The sequence below is a fragment of the Scyliorhinus torazame genome, chromosome 2, assembly GCF_047496885.1.
Source record: "Scyliorhinus torazame isolate Kashiwa2021f chromosome 2, sScyTor2.1, whole genome shotgun sequence".
Lineage (NCBI taxonomy): Eukaryota > Metazoa > Chordata > Chondrichthyes > Carcharhiniformes > Scyliorhinidae > Scyliorhinus > Scyliorhinus torazame.
The window spans coordinates 175204798-175220469 of NC_092708.1; the positions used below are offsets into that span (position 1 = coordinate 175204798).

A 15672-nucleotide genomic window follows, 5' to 3' on the forward strand; every position below is an offset into this window, starting at 1 on the left:
CCCTGCAGCCATGTCTCCAATTATAACCTACCCGTTTATATCTATCTGCGCAATTAGTTCATTCACTTTATTGCAAATGCTCCATGCATTCAGGCACAGAACCTTTAAGTATGTCTTTTTCACAATGCTTCTCTTGCTCCCAATATTTTTCTCTTTTGTCCTGTTTGAATTTTGCCCTTGGTTTCTCCACCTATCACTTATCTTATTCACTTTTCCACTTTTTGTTTTTGTCCTTGCTCCTTTTTTCTCTGACTCCTTGCATCGGTTCCCATCCCCCTGGCATATTAATTTAAACCCTCCCCAACTGCTCTAGAAAATAGAACATCAGTTCCAGTCCTGCCCAATTGTAACCCATCCAGTTTGTTCAGGTCCCACCTCCCCCAGACCAGTCCCAATGCCCCAGGAATCTGAAACCCTCCCCCTGACACCATCTTTTCAGCCACGTATTCATCCAATATATCCTGTCATTTCTACTCTGACCAGCACGTGGCACCGGTCGTAATCCTGAGATCACTACCTTTGAGGTCCGATTTCTTAACTTCCTTCCTAGCTCCCTATATTCTGCTTTTAGGACCTCATCCCTTTTTTTAACCTATGTCATTTGTACCAATGTGTACCACGGCCACTGGCTGTTCACTCTCCCCCTCCAGAATGTCCTGTACCCGCTCCGAGACATCCTTTACCCTAGTACCAGGGAGGCAACATACCATCCTGGGGTCTCGTTTGCGGCCACAAAAACGCCTGTCTATTCCCCTTACAATTGAGTCCTCTATAACTATTGCACAGGCACACTTATTACCCCTCCCCTCTGCAGCAGAACCAACCGTGGTGCCATGAGTTTGGCTGTTGCTGTTTTCCCCTGCGAGGCCATTCCCCTCAACATTATCCAAAACAGTATATGTGTTCTGGAGGGAAATGGCCACGGAATGGCTTTAGAATGGCCATTTCATTGTGCTGTACCATACCGTCACTTTTATATCATGTGCATCTTCCTCATCCCTTATTTGCACAATTTGTATCTCGCTCCGTTCAACCATCTCACCCTGAAACTTGCTTCCTAAATTCCTTTGCTTCCTTCCAAGCCTTCTTCAAAATTGACTCCATATTCTGCTAGCTGTAACTTTTGCAAACGTCACTCCTAATTCCCGTTCTTCCGCTCGTCCTTTACAATGCGTTTTGTTATATAACAACGTAATAATAATGGAAATGTAAACTGTATTTCACACAAACTGTGCTCATATTACCTGATGGACTGTGAATTACAATGCATATATTTATTCCAGTTGTGCCTGAAGTAGTGAGCAAGAGAGACATTGTGTTCCTCATCGATGGATCAGACCGTGTTGGAAACACAAACTTTGCTTTTGTCTGTGATTTTCTTGCAAGTATAATACAGGGTCTCGACATTGGAACTGACAGAGTTCAAGTAGGCCTGGTACAGTACAGCACTTATGCAGACACTGAGTTCTATCTGAACACCTATTTATCAAAAGCTGAAATTCTATCTCATGTGAGAAGACTGAGACTGAAAGGTGGGCCGAGACTTAATACGGGTGCAGCCATGGACTATGTCTACAGATACCATTTTATCAGCTCTGCGGGAAGTAGGAAGAGAGATGGTGTGGCTCAGTTTTTGGTACTCCTCGCTGGTGGAAAGTCCGGCGATGATGCTAGTCCAGCTGCTCGTTCATTGAAGCGAGCTGCTATAATGAGTTTTGCGATCGGAGTCAAGAATGCAAACATAGCAGAGCTAAAGGAGATTGCTATTGATCCCAGTTTAGTCTTCAGTGCAAATGAATACTCTTCTTTACCAAATATACAAGAAGAGATGACAACACTATTATCAACTCTGCCTGCACCACGGATAATCCCTGAAGGATCAACTGCTCCCATTAAACAAGGTATTTGACATTTTGTTCTGTTGAACTTTGGTTTGACAGGCATAAAGGTATATAAGATGTTGCGGTTGATTAAAATGGTTTTAATGCCAGCAGATCTTCCACGATGTAGTTCATGATAAGTCAGAAGATTTTCTAACATTAAGGGGTGCGATCAACAAAATGTGGTAGTCAAACTGTGATAAGGAAACTATTAGAAGCATAATACGGTGCAGGTGGAGAGATAGATGGTAGTATGTGGTAATGTCACTGGACTATTAACGTAAGCTAATGCTTTGAGCACACAAGGTTCAATTAATTCACTTAGTTAATATATCTGGAATTGAAAGCTAGTCTCAATAATGGTGACCACAAAACTGTCACCAATTGCCGTAAAAGCCCTTGAGGGAAGGGAATCTATATTCCATACCTCATCTGGCCTACATGTGACTCCAGACCGACAGCAATGCCCACATCCTATGCAAAAAAAGTAAATAGGGTGTTTGTAGGTAATACTGTCATTGAAAGGCTTTTAAATATATATTTAATATATTACTTTGGTGTATTGTAATTGGTTAGAATCTTTAGATTATGTGTATGTCTTACACAGCTGTAAATACATAGACAGTCTACATTTTGCTGTCAAATTTCAACTTCAAAACTGCAGTCACTCATTCTATCATTTTGGCTCTTCCGTCTCTGTCTCCGTAATTAGCAACTATGAGTGATTGGCATGATTACATGTTCTAACTTATCAACAAAACAGACATGCTGGGCTTTCCATTGAGTTCAAAATTCAGTGGCCTCAATTTTAACATTAGATGGCTTTGAATTAAGTAAACACCTCTTACAACTTTCATTTTCACTAATTTTCTGCAATTAACTTCGAAAAACAACTGAACAGAAACTGTTGGAAACTCAAAATATTTGGCTGGCTGTCCCAAATGCACAATGGGAAATTGAATATGTCACACATTCTTTGGTGGCATTTTCTTAAGAACATGAGCACCGGAGCAGGCCAGACAAACCCTCCATTGTTTTCCACCACTGAATTAAATCATGCTTTATCTCCTTCAAAACTCCACCTACCCACTTTGTTTCTGCAATTCATACTACCCTGGCAGTCTCAGCTTTGATCTTTTCATTATTTGCCATACGGCTCACTCCCAGCCCCTCTCAACACCAGCCCTGCTCAGCCCTAGCCCCCCTCAGATTAGCCCTGCTGAGCCCAAGCCCTGCTCAACCCCAGCCTTGATCAGCCCTGCCCTGCTCAGCCCTAGCCCCGCTCAACCCTAGCCCCGCTCAGCCCTAGCCCCGCTCAGCCCTAGACCCGCTCAGCCCTAGCCCCTTTCAGCCACGCTCAGTCCCAGCCCCACTCAGCCCTAGCCCCGCTCAGCCCTATCCCCGCTCAGCCCCAGCCCCTCTCAGCGAGGCTCAGTCCCAGCCCCACTCAGCCCTAGCCCCACTCAGCCCTAGCCCCGCCCAGCCCTCATCCCTCTCAGCCCGGCTCAGCCCTAACCCCTCTCAGCGAGACTCAACCTCAGCCCCGCTCATCCCTAGCCCCGCTCAGTCCCAGCCCCGCTCAGCCCTAGCCCCGCTCAGTCCCAGCCCCGCTCAGCCCTAGCCCCGCTCAGCCCTAGTCACGCTCAGTCCCAGCCCCGCTCAGCCCTAGCCCCGCTCAGCTCTAGCCCTGCTCAGCCCTAGCCCGGCTCAGCGCTAGCCCTGCACACCCCAGCCCCGCTCAGCTACGTCAGCCCTAGCCCCGCTCAGCCCTAGACCCTCTCAGCTAGGCTCAGCACTAGACCCGTTCAGCCCTTCCCCGCTCAGCCCAAGCCCTGCTCAGACCTAGCCCCGCTTAGCCTAGCCCCACTCAACCCTAGCCCCTCTCAGCTAGGCTCAGCCTTAGACCCGCTCAGCCCTGCCCTGCTCAGCCCTCGCCCAGCTCAGCCCTGCCCCGCTCAGCCCTAGCCCCTCGCAGCTAGGCTCAGCCCCAGACCTGCTCAGCCCTGCCCCGCTCAGCTCTGGACCCTCTCAGCTAGGCTCAGCCCTAGACACGCTCAGCCCTGCCCCGCTCAGCCCTTGCCCTGCACAGACCTAGCCCCGCTCATCCCAAGCCCTGATCAGTCCTAGACTCGTTCATCCCAGCACCGCTCAGCTACTTCAGTCCTCGCCCCGCTCAGCCCTAGATCGGCTCTGTCCTAGCCCCTCTCAGCTAGGCTCAGCCCTAGACCCGCTCAGCCCTGCCCCGCTCAGCCCTAGCCCTGCGCAGACCTAGCCCCGCTCAGCCCAAGCCCTGCTCAGCCCTAGACCCGCTCACCCCAGCACCGCTCAGCTACGTCAGTCCTCGCCCTGCTGAGCCCTAGACTCACTCAGCCCTAGCCCCTCTCAGCTAGGCTCAGCCCTAGACCCGCTCAGCCCTGCCCCGCTCAGCCCTAGCCTTCATCAGCCCTAGACCCGCTCATCCCAGCCCCGCTCAGCCACGTCAGCCCTAGCCCAGCTCAGCCCTGCCCCGCTCAGCCCTAGCCCAGCTCAGCCCTGCCCCGCTCAGCCCTAGCCCCTCTCTGCTAGACACAGCCCTAGCCCAGCCCAGCCCTGCCCCGCTCAACCCAAGCCCCTCTCTGCTAGGCTCAGCCCTAGCCCCACTCAGCCTTGCCCCGCTCAGCCCTAGCCTTGCTCACCCTAGCCCTGCTCAGCTACGCTCAGCCCTAGCCTTATTCAGCCCTAGCCTTGCTCACCCTAGCCCTGCTCAGCTACGCTCAGCCCTAGCCCCGCTCAGCCCGAGCCTCAACAGCTTTTCTCGTGTCGGAGAGATCTTGGTGAGAAGATCAGTTTCCTGACACCAAAGGTTGGATTTTCAGATCCCCCAGCTGCGTGTTTCTCGGCAGTTGGCTGGTGGCAGGATTCATTCTTCCTGTCGTTTGTCAATGAGATTTCCCATTGAAGCCACCCCACGCAGCCAGGAAACCTGTTAGCTTGGATGCACTGACAGCGGAAAAAGAGAATCCTGATGACCGGAGAATTCCTGTCGGAATGGCCTAGCATTAATTTGAAGATTATGTGCCTTTGTTCTAGACTCCACTATCAATTCATTCAGTCAATCTTATTTAGAGAGATAATCTTATTCAATAGTGAGGATTTCCCTCATTTTAACATCATTCCTCCTGTTTTTATATGCTTTACAAGGAATGACAATGTATATTTTTTTCAGTTGCACCAGATGATGGAAGCAAGAGAGACATTGTGTTCCTTGTTGATGGATCGGACAATGTCGGAAACAGAAATCTTCCTTTTGTCCGTGATTTCCTCACAAGAATGATTGAAAACCTTGATATTGGAAGAGACAGAGTGCAAGTTGGATTGGTACAGTATAGTAATTATGCAGAAACAGAATTCTATCTGAACACCTATTCTTCAGAAGATGAAATTCTCTCTCATGTAGAAGGTCTCAGACTGAGAGGTGGGACATCACTTAACACTGGAGCAGCGCTGGACTCTGTCCTCCGATATCATTTCACTAAATCTGCAGGAAGCAGGAAAGAGGACGGTGTTCCTCAGATTTTGGTACTCATCACGAGCGGAAGATCCAGAGATGATGTTAGACTACCGGCGAATGCATTGAAGCAAGCTGCTACAATGATCTTTGCCATAGGTTCCAAGAATGCCGACTCAGTACAGATGAAAGAAATTGCAATGGACCCAGGTCTGGTCTTCAATGTACAGGAATTCAACTCTCTGCCAGATATACAGGAACAAGTGATGACATCTTTATCAACACTGGCTGCTCCAGCAGTAACGCATGACAAGCCAACAGTAAATACTGAAAGACCAACAGACACTATTACAGTTGGTATGTGGATTTTGTTCCCTACTTTGTTTCAACCTTCATCGCAACAAATTCATTCTTAACAAACCGGTAACTAATATAATTATCTATATCACCAATGTAGGTGAGAAATTGAATACGGTCCCAATATTGTATGGGATGATTACCAGGTCAGGCCTAAAATAAAACCTTTAAAATGTTTCCCAGTCTTTTAAAGCAATTCACAGAAAATTAACTCCAACTGTAGACTTGTTTACATTATCAGTTCAATAGGTGAATCAGGTAGACATCCCAGACCAGATGAGGTTTTTCCTCTCGGGAATAGGTGATGTTTTGATTCATTCAGTAGAATCATTTATTTACACATCACCATTGTGATGTAGAACTAATCGCCCCAGAGCTGGCAACTGGACAGCATTATGTATTGCTATTTCCTCAGAATTTTAGAATAGTTCCCAAACATGAGGCCATTCAGTCTATCAATTCCACTCTAACTCTCTACTAGAACAGTTCAGCTAGCCCCAATCCCCTGCCCATTCACAGTAACACTGCACATTTTTGAAAATCTCCAATTGTTTATCCAATTCCCTTTGAAAATCACAATTGAAACTGCCTCCACCACACACTCGGGGAGTATACTTCAAATCCTAACAACTCCATAAAAATTGTTTTCTCATGTCAGCTTTGGTTCTTCTGCCAATCGCCTTCAATTTATGTGCTCAGTTTCTTGTCAATTCAGACAATAGGGAACTGTTTCGCTCTATCCACTCTGTCTCAGCCTTTTATGATTTTGAAACCCTCGATCAAATTTTCTCTCAAAGTTCTGGGCCAGGATTTTCCGAAATCCCGGCCAAGTGTTGACGCCAGCGGCAAAATCGGCGCGAGCAATACCGGCGTCAGCTGGCCTCCAGGCCCAGGCATTCACCCCTTCCGAGGGGGCTAAAATGGCACCAGAGTGTTTTGCGCTGCTCCGGCGCCGAAAGCCACGGCTGGCGTAGGTCCGCGTATGCGCGCTATGGCTGTCTCCGCGCCGGCCCGCAGGCAATATGGCGGAGCCCTACAGGGGCCCAGTGCGGAGGAACATAGCCCCCCCACCCCGGAATAAGCCCGCCGGCTGATCGGTTGCCCCCGATCATGGGCCTGGCCACCATGGAGGCCCCCCCGGAGTCGGCCCCCCTGCCCCCCCCCACCAGGATGGCCCCCACAGCCAGAACATCGAGGTCCCGCCGGGTAGGACCATACGATGCCGGCGGGACTTGGCGTGACTCGGCGGGCACTCGGCCGGGGGCCACTTTCAACCGTCCCCGACTGGCGGTGCGGCGACTGCGCCGGTGCAATTGGTGCCGATTCTCCGGTCGCCGGAGAATCGGCGGCCCAGCTTCGGAGCGGCGTGGCGGGATTCGCTCGAGAATCCCGGCACTTGTCTCCAAGGAGGATAACCCCAGATTCTCCAATCTATCCCTGGAATAGAAGTCCATTATCCATGGAACCATGAGCAAAAATATTTTCTGCATCCTCTCTAAAGCCCTCAAATAATGTGTGGTGTCCAAAATTGGACACCATAATCCAGCTGAAGCTGAATCAGTATTTTGTAAATGTTCATCATAACTTCTTTGCTTTTGTACTCAATGCTTTCATTATTTTATTTTTTCTTAAAACTTAAGAGTACCTAATTCTTTTTTCCAATTAAGCAACAATTTAGCGTGGCCAATCTACCTACCCTGCACATCTTTGGGTTGTGGGGGTGAGACCCACACAGACAAGGGGAGAATATGCAAACTCGACACAAGATAGTGACCTGGACCCTGGATCGAAACTGGGACCTCAGTGCTGTGAGGCAGCAGTGCTAACCACTGTGCCACCATGCCACCACTCAATGCTTTAATTATGACGATCATGATCCTGTACACTTTTTTAACCACTTTCTGAACTTGCCATGTCACTTTTAATAATTTGGGCACATACACCCCCAGGTGTATCTGTTCCTGCAGCTTCTTTACAATTGCATCCTTTCATTTACATTCTCTTTCCTTACTTTTCCTACTAAAATGTGTCACTTCCTATTTCTCTGCGCTAAATAGGTGACACGGCGGTACAGTAGTTAGCACGGCTGCCTCACAGCATCAGGGACCCGGATTCAATTACGAACTTGGGTGACTGTCTGAGTGGAGTTTACACTTTCTTCCCATGCCCGTGTCTGCATGGGTTTCCACCGGGTGCTCCGGTTTCCTCCCACAGTCCGAAAGATGTGAAGGTTAGGTGGATTGGCCATGCTAAACTGATTGGCCTGTACTTGCTGCATTTATCTTACATCCTTTTGAGAAAAATTCTCCAGTCCACTGGCACTATCCCCAAATCTAAGGCGTGGCACGGTAGCACAGTGTTTAGCACTGCTGCCTCACAGCATCAGGGATCCAGCTTCAATTCCAGCCTTGCGTCACTGTCTGTGTGGAGTTTGCATGATCCCCCCATGTATGCGTGGGCTTCCTCCAGGTGCTCCAATATCCTCCCACAGTACAAAGATGTGCAGGGTAGGAGGATTGGCCATGCTAAATTGACCCTTAGTTTCCAACGATGTGCAAGTTAGGTGGGTTTATTGGGAAGGGCAGGGGAGTGCGCCTAGGTCGGGTTCTCCTTCAGAAGGTCGGTGCAGACTCAATAGGCCGAATGACCTCCTTCTGCATTGGAGGGATTCTATTCTATTCTGAGGAGAATTGGAAGATTATAGCCAGTATCCTCACAATTTCCACTCTTACTTCCCTCAGACTATACACAATAAGTACTTCATTAGTATTATGATCCCAGCCCAGACCCCAATAGCGGCTAGGATGCTGGACAAAAACCCTAATATTTTACTTTAATTTTGTAAGACTGTGAAGAAAGGATACCTCGCTCCAAGAGTGATTGCACAAAGAAATCGGGATCGTATTTTGAAACAAACTTTATTACTAACACAGTATTAAAATATCTTTAACATCACTCCAGAAAATAGCTTACAATTACCACTTATTTTTAATTTTTGTTTTAAATTTAGAATACCCAATTCATTTTTTCAAATTTATGGGCAATTTAGCGTGTCTAATCCACCTACCCTGCACATCGTTGGGTTGTGGGGGTGAAACCCACGCAAACACGGGGAGAATGTGCAAACTCCACAAGGACAGTGACCCAGAGTCGGGATCGAACCTGGCACCTCAGCGCCGTGAGATAGCAGGGCTAACCCACTGCGCCACCGTGCTACCCTACAATTACTACTTAAACAATGCTTCTCAATGCAGTGAATACAATACCCTTAACTGCTATCTTTATTTGCACTCAAACAACAAGAAAAAAACATTTCAGCTTTCAACCTGCTGTTAAAATACCATTAGCACATAGGAATACCTGCTGCACAGAGAAAGAGAGATCCTGTGCCACTGTCTTAAAGAAAAGATCTGACTACTGTCAGAACCATGCAGAAACTCTGCCTGTATTTTTTCAGAATTTGATTCTGCTCACCTTCTAATCACACTGTTCTTCCGTCTGCAGACATATCTTTGAACTGAACTGCAGAGGGTAAACTGCTTGACTTCTGTTCACAGCTTCATCTAGAACTCTATGGAGCTGCTTTCTGCAAAATGTCGAGTTCCGCCCAGGAACAACATAATTTTACCAAGCTGAAGTCTAATGAACTCCACAGGGAATCACCTTTAATCCAAATAAAATTGCATTAGCCAAAGATTTTTACAATGGTTTAATTGTACCCCTTGCTCTCAAAAGCTTTGTTGTCTTTCAAAATAGGATTCTTTTAAAATATGACTGCAGCAGTCAAATATCAACTGAGGCTTTAACCCTGCATTAAGCACACCACCCCCCTTAAAAAAATGAACCAGCAATATATAAAAATGGCTTCATTTTCCCAAAGCCTTTTAACTCAACACATTCCTCATCACTAAAGTCAAACAGTACTCTATAAGATACATACCATACTCCATTTAAACTTGAAAATGTAAACGTGACTATAGTCCATTTCCGTCTTTCTTTTCCACCTTCAAATGTTCCAGTCTTCTCACACTTCAAAGTCATGATAAAGCATCAGCAATCACATTTTCTCTTCCTGCTACATGTATCATTTTTAAGTTAAATGGTTGTAACAGTAAACCCCATCTAAACAGTCGTGCATTTTGATCCTTAAACTTTTCCAAAATCTTGAATGGATTATGGTCTGCATATACAATTGTCTCCGATGAAGTGTTGGCAACATAAATGTTAAAATGTTGTAACACGGGCAGCACCCTGGCGCAATGGGTTAGCCCTCCTGCCTCACGGCTCCGAGGTCCCAGGTTCGATCCCGGCTCTGGGTCACTGTCCGTGTGGAGTTTGCACATTCTCCCCGTGTTATGTGGGTTTCACCCCCACAACCCAAAGATGTGCAGGTTAGGTGGATTGGCTAACTGCCCCTTAATTGGAAAAAATGAATTGGGCACTCTAAGTTTATAAAAAGAAATGTTGTAACACCAATACCAAACTCAATGTATACTTCTCGATGGTTGAATATTTATTTGATGAATATTTAGTTTCCAAGCAAAATAACCATCAGGCCTTTCAATTATTTTGTTGTCTTCGTGTGATAGTAAAGTATCAACACCCACATCAATCGGATCAATTGCCACCTTAAATTGCTTCGACAGGATCGAGAGTCCTGAGGTTGTGTTGCCTGCCTGGTGCTCAGGTTTGGGATATCTCATCTGGAATTCAGAGGAACTTGGAGTACGAGGATAAAGATGCAGTTTTCATGGTCCACATAGGTAGAACTAGGACAGAGGTACTGCTAAGGGAGTATGAATTGCTCGGAGCTAAATTAAAAAGCAGAACCAAAAAGGTAGTAATCTCTGGATTAACTATCTGAGCCACGTGCTAATTGGCATAGGGTCAAAAGGATTAGGGAGGAAAATGCATGGCTCAAAGATTGGTGTGGGAGAAATGAGTTTGAATTAATTGGACATTGGCACCAGTACTGGGGAAGAGGGGACCTGTTCCGATGGGACGGTCTTCATCTGAATCATGCTGGGACCAGAGTCCTGGCGAATCGCATAACTAGGGCTGTATATTGGGCTTTAAACTAAATAGTGTGTGTGTGTGGACAGGGGGGGTGGGGGGGTCAGTTGTATGGAGAATTAGAAAATACAAGTTAAAGGTGAAGGTAGAAGTGCAGGTTAATGACGAGGACTTTAAACTAGTTAAACGGGCTGAGGGAGGTTTGTAAAGTTTCCAGAACACGTAATAGAACAGAGAGTACAGAAGGTAACAGGAATCTAACTTCAGGCAGAGCAAAAAATGCAACAAATATGAGAAGGGAGGTGGTCAATGCAGAACTGATGGTCTTGAACCTAAATGCACGCAGTATACGGAACAAGGTAAATGAGCTTGTGCACATTGAAATTGGCCGGTACGATATTTTGGGCATCACAGAGACGTGGCTGCAAGGAGATCAGGGTAGGGATCTAAATATCCAAGGATATGTTGCCTATCAAAAGGACAGGCAGATAGATGGGCAGAGAGTTTGAGGTTGAATTGTGAGTAAGCAATGAAATTAAATTAATAGCAAAATGCGATATAGGATCAGAAGGCATAGAATCTGTGTGGGTAGAGTTGAGGTATCGCAAAGTAAAAAATACCCTGATGGGAGTTATGTACAGGCCCCCTAGCAGTAGTCAGGATGTGGAGCAGAAATTAAATCAGGAGATAGAGAAGGCATGTAAAAAAGGCAATCTAACAATAATCATGGGGGACTTCAATATGCAGGTGGACTGGGAAAATCAGGCTGGCAGTGGATCCCAAGAAAATGAATTTGTGGAATGTTTAGATGTGTTTTTTGAGCAGCTTGTGACAGGGTCTCCTAGGGAACAGGCAATTCTGGATTTGGTGATGTGTAATAAGGCAGACTTGATTAGGGATCTGAAGGTGAAGGAACCCTTCGGGGTAGTGACCACAACAAGATAGAAGCTTGAATCAGAAGGTACAGTATTGCAATTGAATAAAGGTAACTACAAAGACATGGGGGAGGAGCTGACCAGAGTTGATTGGAAGGGGAGCCCAGCAGGGAAGACAGTTAAACAGCAATGGTAGGATTTTTGGGGGTTTTGCGAGGCCACGAAAAATCCAGCACGAGTTTGTAGAATAGAAAGAAATAACTTTATTTACAGTTACATATATATATATATTAAACAGCAGCAGTACTCCCTTGCTGCTCACTCCTCTCTAGCTGGTTCCATACTGGACAGCTCTATTTATGCAGGTGGCTGCTGATGATTTCCCCGCCCCCCTCATTGGGGAAGTTCATATTCCCTAAGGATTGTGGGATTGCGATTAGTCCCCAGCCAGTGGTAAGCATTCAGGTTATAACAGGGGGGTTATTTGGGAGACACAACAGAAATCCATCCCAAGGAGAAGGAAACAAGCTTAGGGGAGAATGAGGCATCCATGACTGACAAGGGAAGCCAAGGACAGCACAAAATACAAAAACATACAAGGTGGTGAGGATTAGTGGGAAGCCCGAGGATTGGGAAGCCTTTAAAAACGAGCAGAGGACAACTAAAAAAGCAATAAATGGGGAGAAGATGAAATATGAATGTCGACAAGCTATTAATATAAAAGAAGATAGCAAGAGTTTTTTTCAACATATAAAAGGTAAGAGAGAGGCAAGAATAGACACTGAACCATTGGAAAATGAGACTGGAGAAGTAATAATAGGAGACAAAGAAATGGTTGAGGAACTGAATAGTTACTTTGTATCAGTCTTCACGGTGGAAGACACCAGTGAGAATCAGGGAGCAGAGGTGAGTGTAGTAGCCACCACTAAGGAGATAGTTCTGGAGAAACTGAATGATCTGATGGCAGACAAATCACCTGGACTGGATGGACTACACACCAGAGTTACAAAGGAGAGAGGAGAGGAGATTGTGGAGGCATTGGTGATGATCTTTCAGGAACATTGGAGGCAGGGAGGGTCCCAGAGGACTGGAAAATGGCTAATGTAACATCCCTGTTTAAAAAGGGAGGGAAGCAGAAAAGGGAAATTATAGGCCGGTTAGTCGACTTTGGTCATTGGTAAGATTTTAGAGTCGATTATTAAAGATGAGATTGTGGAGTACTTGAAAGTACATGATAAAAAAAGACTGAATCAGCACTGCTTCGGCAAGTGGGTGTCCTGCCTGACAAATTTGTTTGAATTCTGTGAGGAGGTAGCAAAGAAGTTAGATATAATCTATTTGGATTTCCAGAAGGCCGTTGACAAGGCGCTTATTCGGAAACTGTTAAATAAGTTAGGAGCCCATCCAGGCATGGATAGAGGATTGGTTGACTGGCAAAAGGCAGAGAATGGGGATAAAGGGGTCTTTTTCAGGATGGCAGCCAATGACTAGTGGTGTGCCTCAGGAGTCGGTGTTGGAACCACAACTTTTCACAATATACATTGAAGGTCTGGAAGAGGGAACTGAAGGCACTATTGCTAAATTTGCAGATAATACAAAGCTGTGCAGAGGAACAGGTAGTATTGAGGAAGCAGGGGAGCTGCAGAAGGATGTGGACAGACTAGGAGAGTGGGCAAAGAAGTGGCAGATGGAATACAATGTGGAAAAATGTGAGTTTATGCATTTGGTAGGAAGAATGAGGCAGAGACATTTTTCTAAATGGGAAAAGGCTTCGGAAATCAGAAGCACAAAGGAACTTAGGAGTCCTAGTTCAAATTCTCTTGAGAAAGTGCAGGTTCAATCTGCAGTTAGGAAGGCAAATGCAATGTTAGCATTCATGCTGAGAGGGCTAGAATACAAAAGGAGTGATGGACTTCTGAGGCTGTATAAGGCTCTGGTCAGAGCCCATTTGGGGTACTGTGAGAGTTATTGGGCCCTGTATCCAAGGAAGGATGTGTTGGCCTTGGAAAGGGTCCAGAGGAGGTTCACAAGAATTATCCCTGGAATGAAGAGCTTTTCATAAGAGGATTCTGGGTCTGCATTTAGAACAGAGAACAGCACAGCACAACACAGGCCCTTCGGCTCCCGATGTTGTGTCGACAATTTATCCTAATCTAAGATTAACCTAACCGACACCCCTTCAATTTACTGCTGTCCATGTGCCTGTCCAAGAGTCGCTTAAATGTCCCTAATGACTCTGACTCTATCACCTCCGCTGGCAGTGCATTCCATGCACCCACCACTCACTGTAAGAGAATCCCCGGAGGGTGGGGCGAATCCCGCCCCGCCCCGACACCGGCTGCCATATTCTCTGGCGCCAGTTTTCGGGCGGGGGCGGGGTTCATGCCATGCCGGTCGGGGGCCATTGGCAGTGGCCCCCCCCGGCAAAACCAATGGCCGAGCGGCCGTCGGTTTTGGGCCAGTCCCTCCGGCGTGGATTAGACATGGTCCCACACGGCGGGACCTGGCAGGTAAATCAGCTGGGGCGGTCCTCGGGGGGGCGTGGGGGGATCCAACCTGGGGGGGGGGGGGCACGGTGGCCTGGCCCGTGATCGGGGCCCACCGATCTGCAGGCGGCCTGTGCCGTGGGGGCACTCCTTCCTTCCGCGCCGGCCCCAGTAAGGCTCCGGGGCACTCCTTCCTTCCGCGCCGGCCCCAGTAAGGCTCCGCCATGGCCAGCATGGCGAAGACACCCCCAGTGCATGCGCCAGAATACGGCGGCGGTTCCGCGCATGCACGGGATCATGCCGGCCCTTTGGCGCATGCGCGGACTCATGCAGTCCCTTCGGCGCCGGCTGGCATGGCACCAACGCCTCCAGCATCCCCCCAGCAGTGCGGAGGATTCTACTACTTCCAGTCGGCCCGACGGCGGAGTGGTTCATGCCGTTTTTGGCGTCGGGCCATCACGCCGATTCCGGAGAATCCTGCTTAAAACCTCCGACATTTCCCCTATACCTTCCTCCAATCACCTTAAAACTATGTCCCCTCTTGACAGTCATTTCTGCCCTGGGGAAGTTTGTTGTAGTTTAGAATATTGAGGAGGGATCTTATTGAAACTTACAGGATTCTGAGATGCCTAGATGGAGTGGACGTAGAGAGGATGTTTCCACTAGCAGGAAAAACTAGGACACGACGGCGCAGCATCAGACTGAATGGACGATCCCTTAAAACTGGGAAGAGGAGGAATTTCTTCAGCCAGAGGGTGGTGAATCTGTGGAACTCTTTGCCACAGAAGGCTGTGGCGGTCAAATCACTGAGTCTCTTTAAGACCGAGAGAGATAATTTATTGATTAATAAGGGGACCAGGAGGTATGGGGAGAAGGCAGAAGAATGGGGATGAGAAACATATAAACCATGATTGAATGGCAGAGCAGTCTCGATATGCCAAATGGCCTAATTCTTATGGTCTTATCATTAGATGTCATCAACACTGGTACAATGGTTAACACAGTTTTCAGATTCTCGAATGCCACCTGACGTTTTGATGTCCACTGAAACGTCCTGGCCAGGATTTTCCGTTTCTGAGACTAAGGGCGGGATTCTCCGATTGCCGATGGCAAATTCACATTCGGCGATTGGCCAGAGAATCCGTTTTTATGCTGAAATTTTTGGATTTTCCGTCCCCTCAAAAACGGCGTAACTGCTGAGTATGCCGCACACCGTTGGGACGGCCTCAGGACCTCATCTGAAGTCCTCCCCCGAGGCCCTGCCCCTGATGGACCAACCTTCCGATGGCATCAGTCGTGTGTCCTCTTCAGTTTTCGGGGTCCTCGCTTGGCGGCTGTGGACTTCAGCACCGCCACAGAATGGGGGAGCCGTTCCACTGCCAGGAGGGGGCTTCAGCGGGTCCTGGGGGGACTGGTGGAGGGTGGTGAGGGGTGTTACGGGGGGCACTACCTGGCAGTCTGGATCAGCGTGCAGCCGGCGCCATGTTGTACAGCGTGGCCGCCGCAGGTCGCCGCCATGCGCATGCGCGACCACGGACCTGGCCATTCTCCATTCGTATCTGCAGGTAAAGATG

The 15672-nt window shown here is 47.7% G+C and overlaps 1 protein-coding gene across 2 annotated transcripts in view; it reads left to right on the forward strand.

Moving 5' to 3' along the window:
* The window catches only part of LOC140393912 (uncharacterized), a 428933-nt gene that overhangs the window by 331248 nt on the left and 82013 nt on the right, over positions 1 to 15672 (forward strand). For both annotated transcript variants that reach the window (XM_072480540.1, XM_072480549.1), the window contains 2 exons: positions 1284 to 1901; positions 5086 to 5724. In XM_072480540.1, the coding sequence (XP_072336641.1) occupies positions 1284 to 1901; positions 5086 to 5724 (1257 nt within the window). The remainder of the gene's footprint in view (positions 1 to 1283; positions 1902 to 5085; positions 5725 to 15672) is intronic.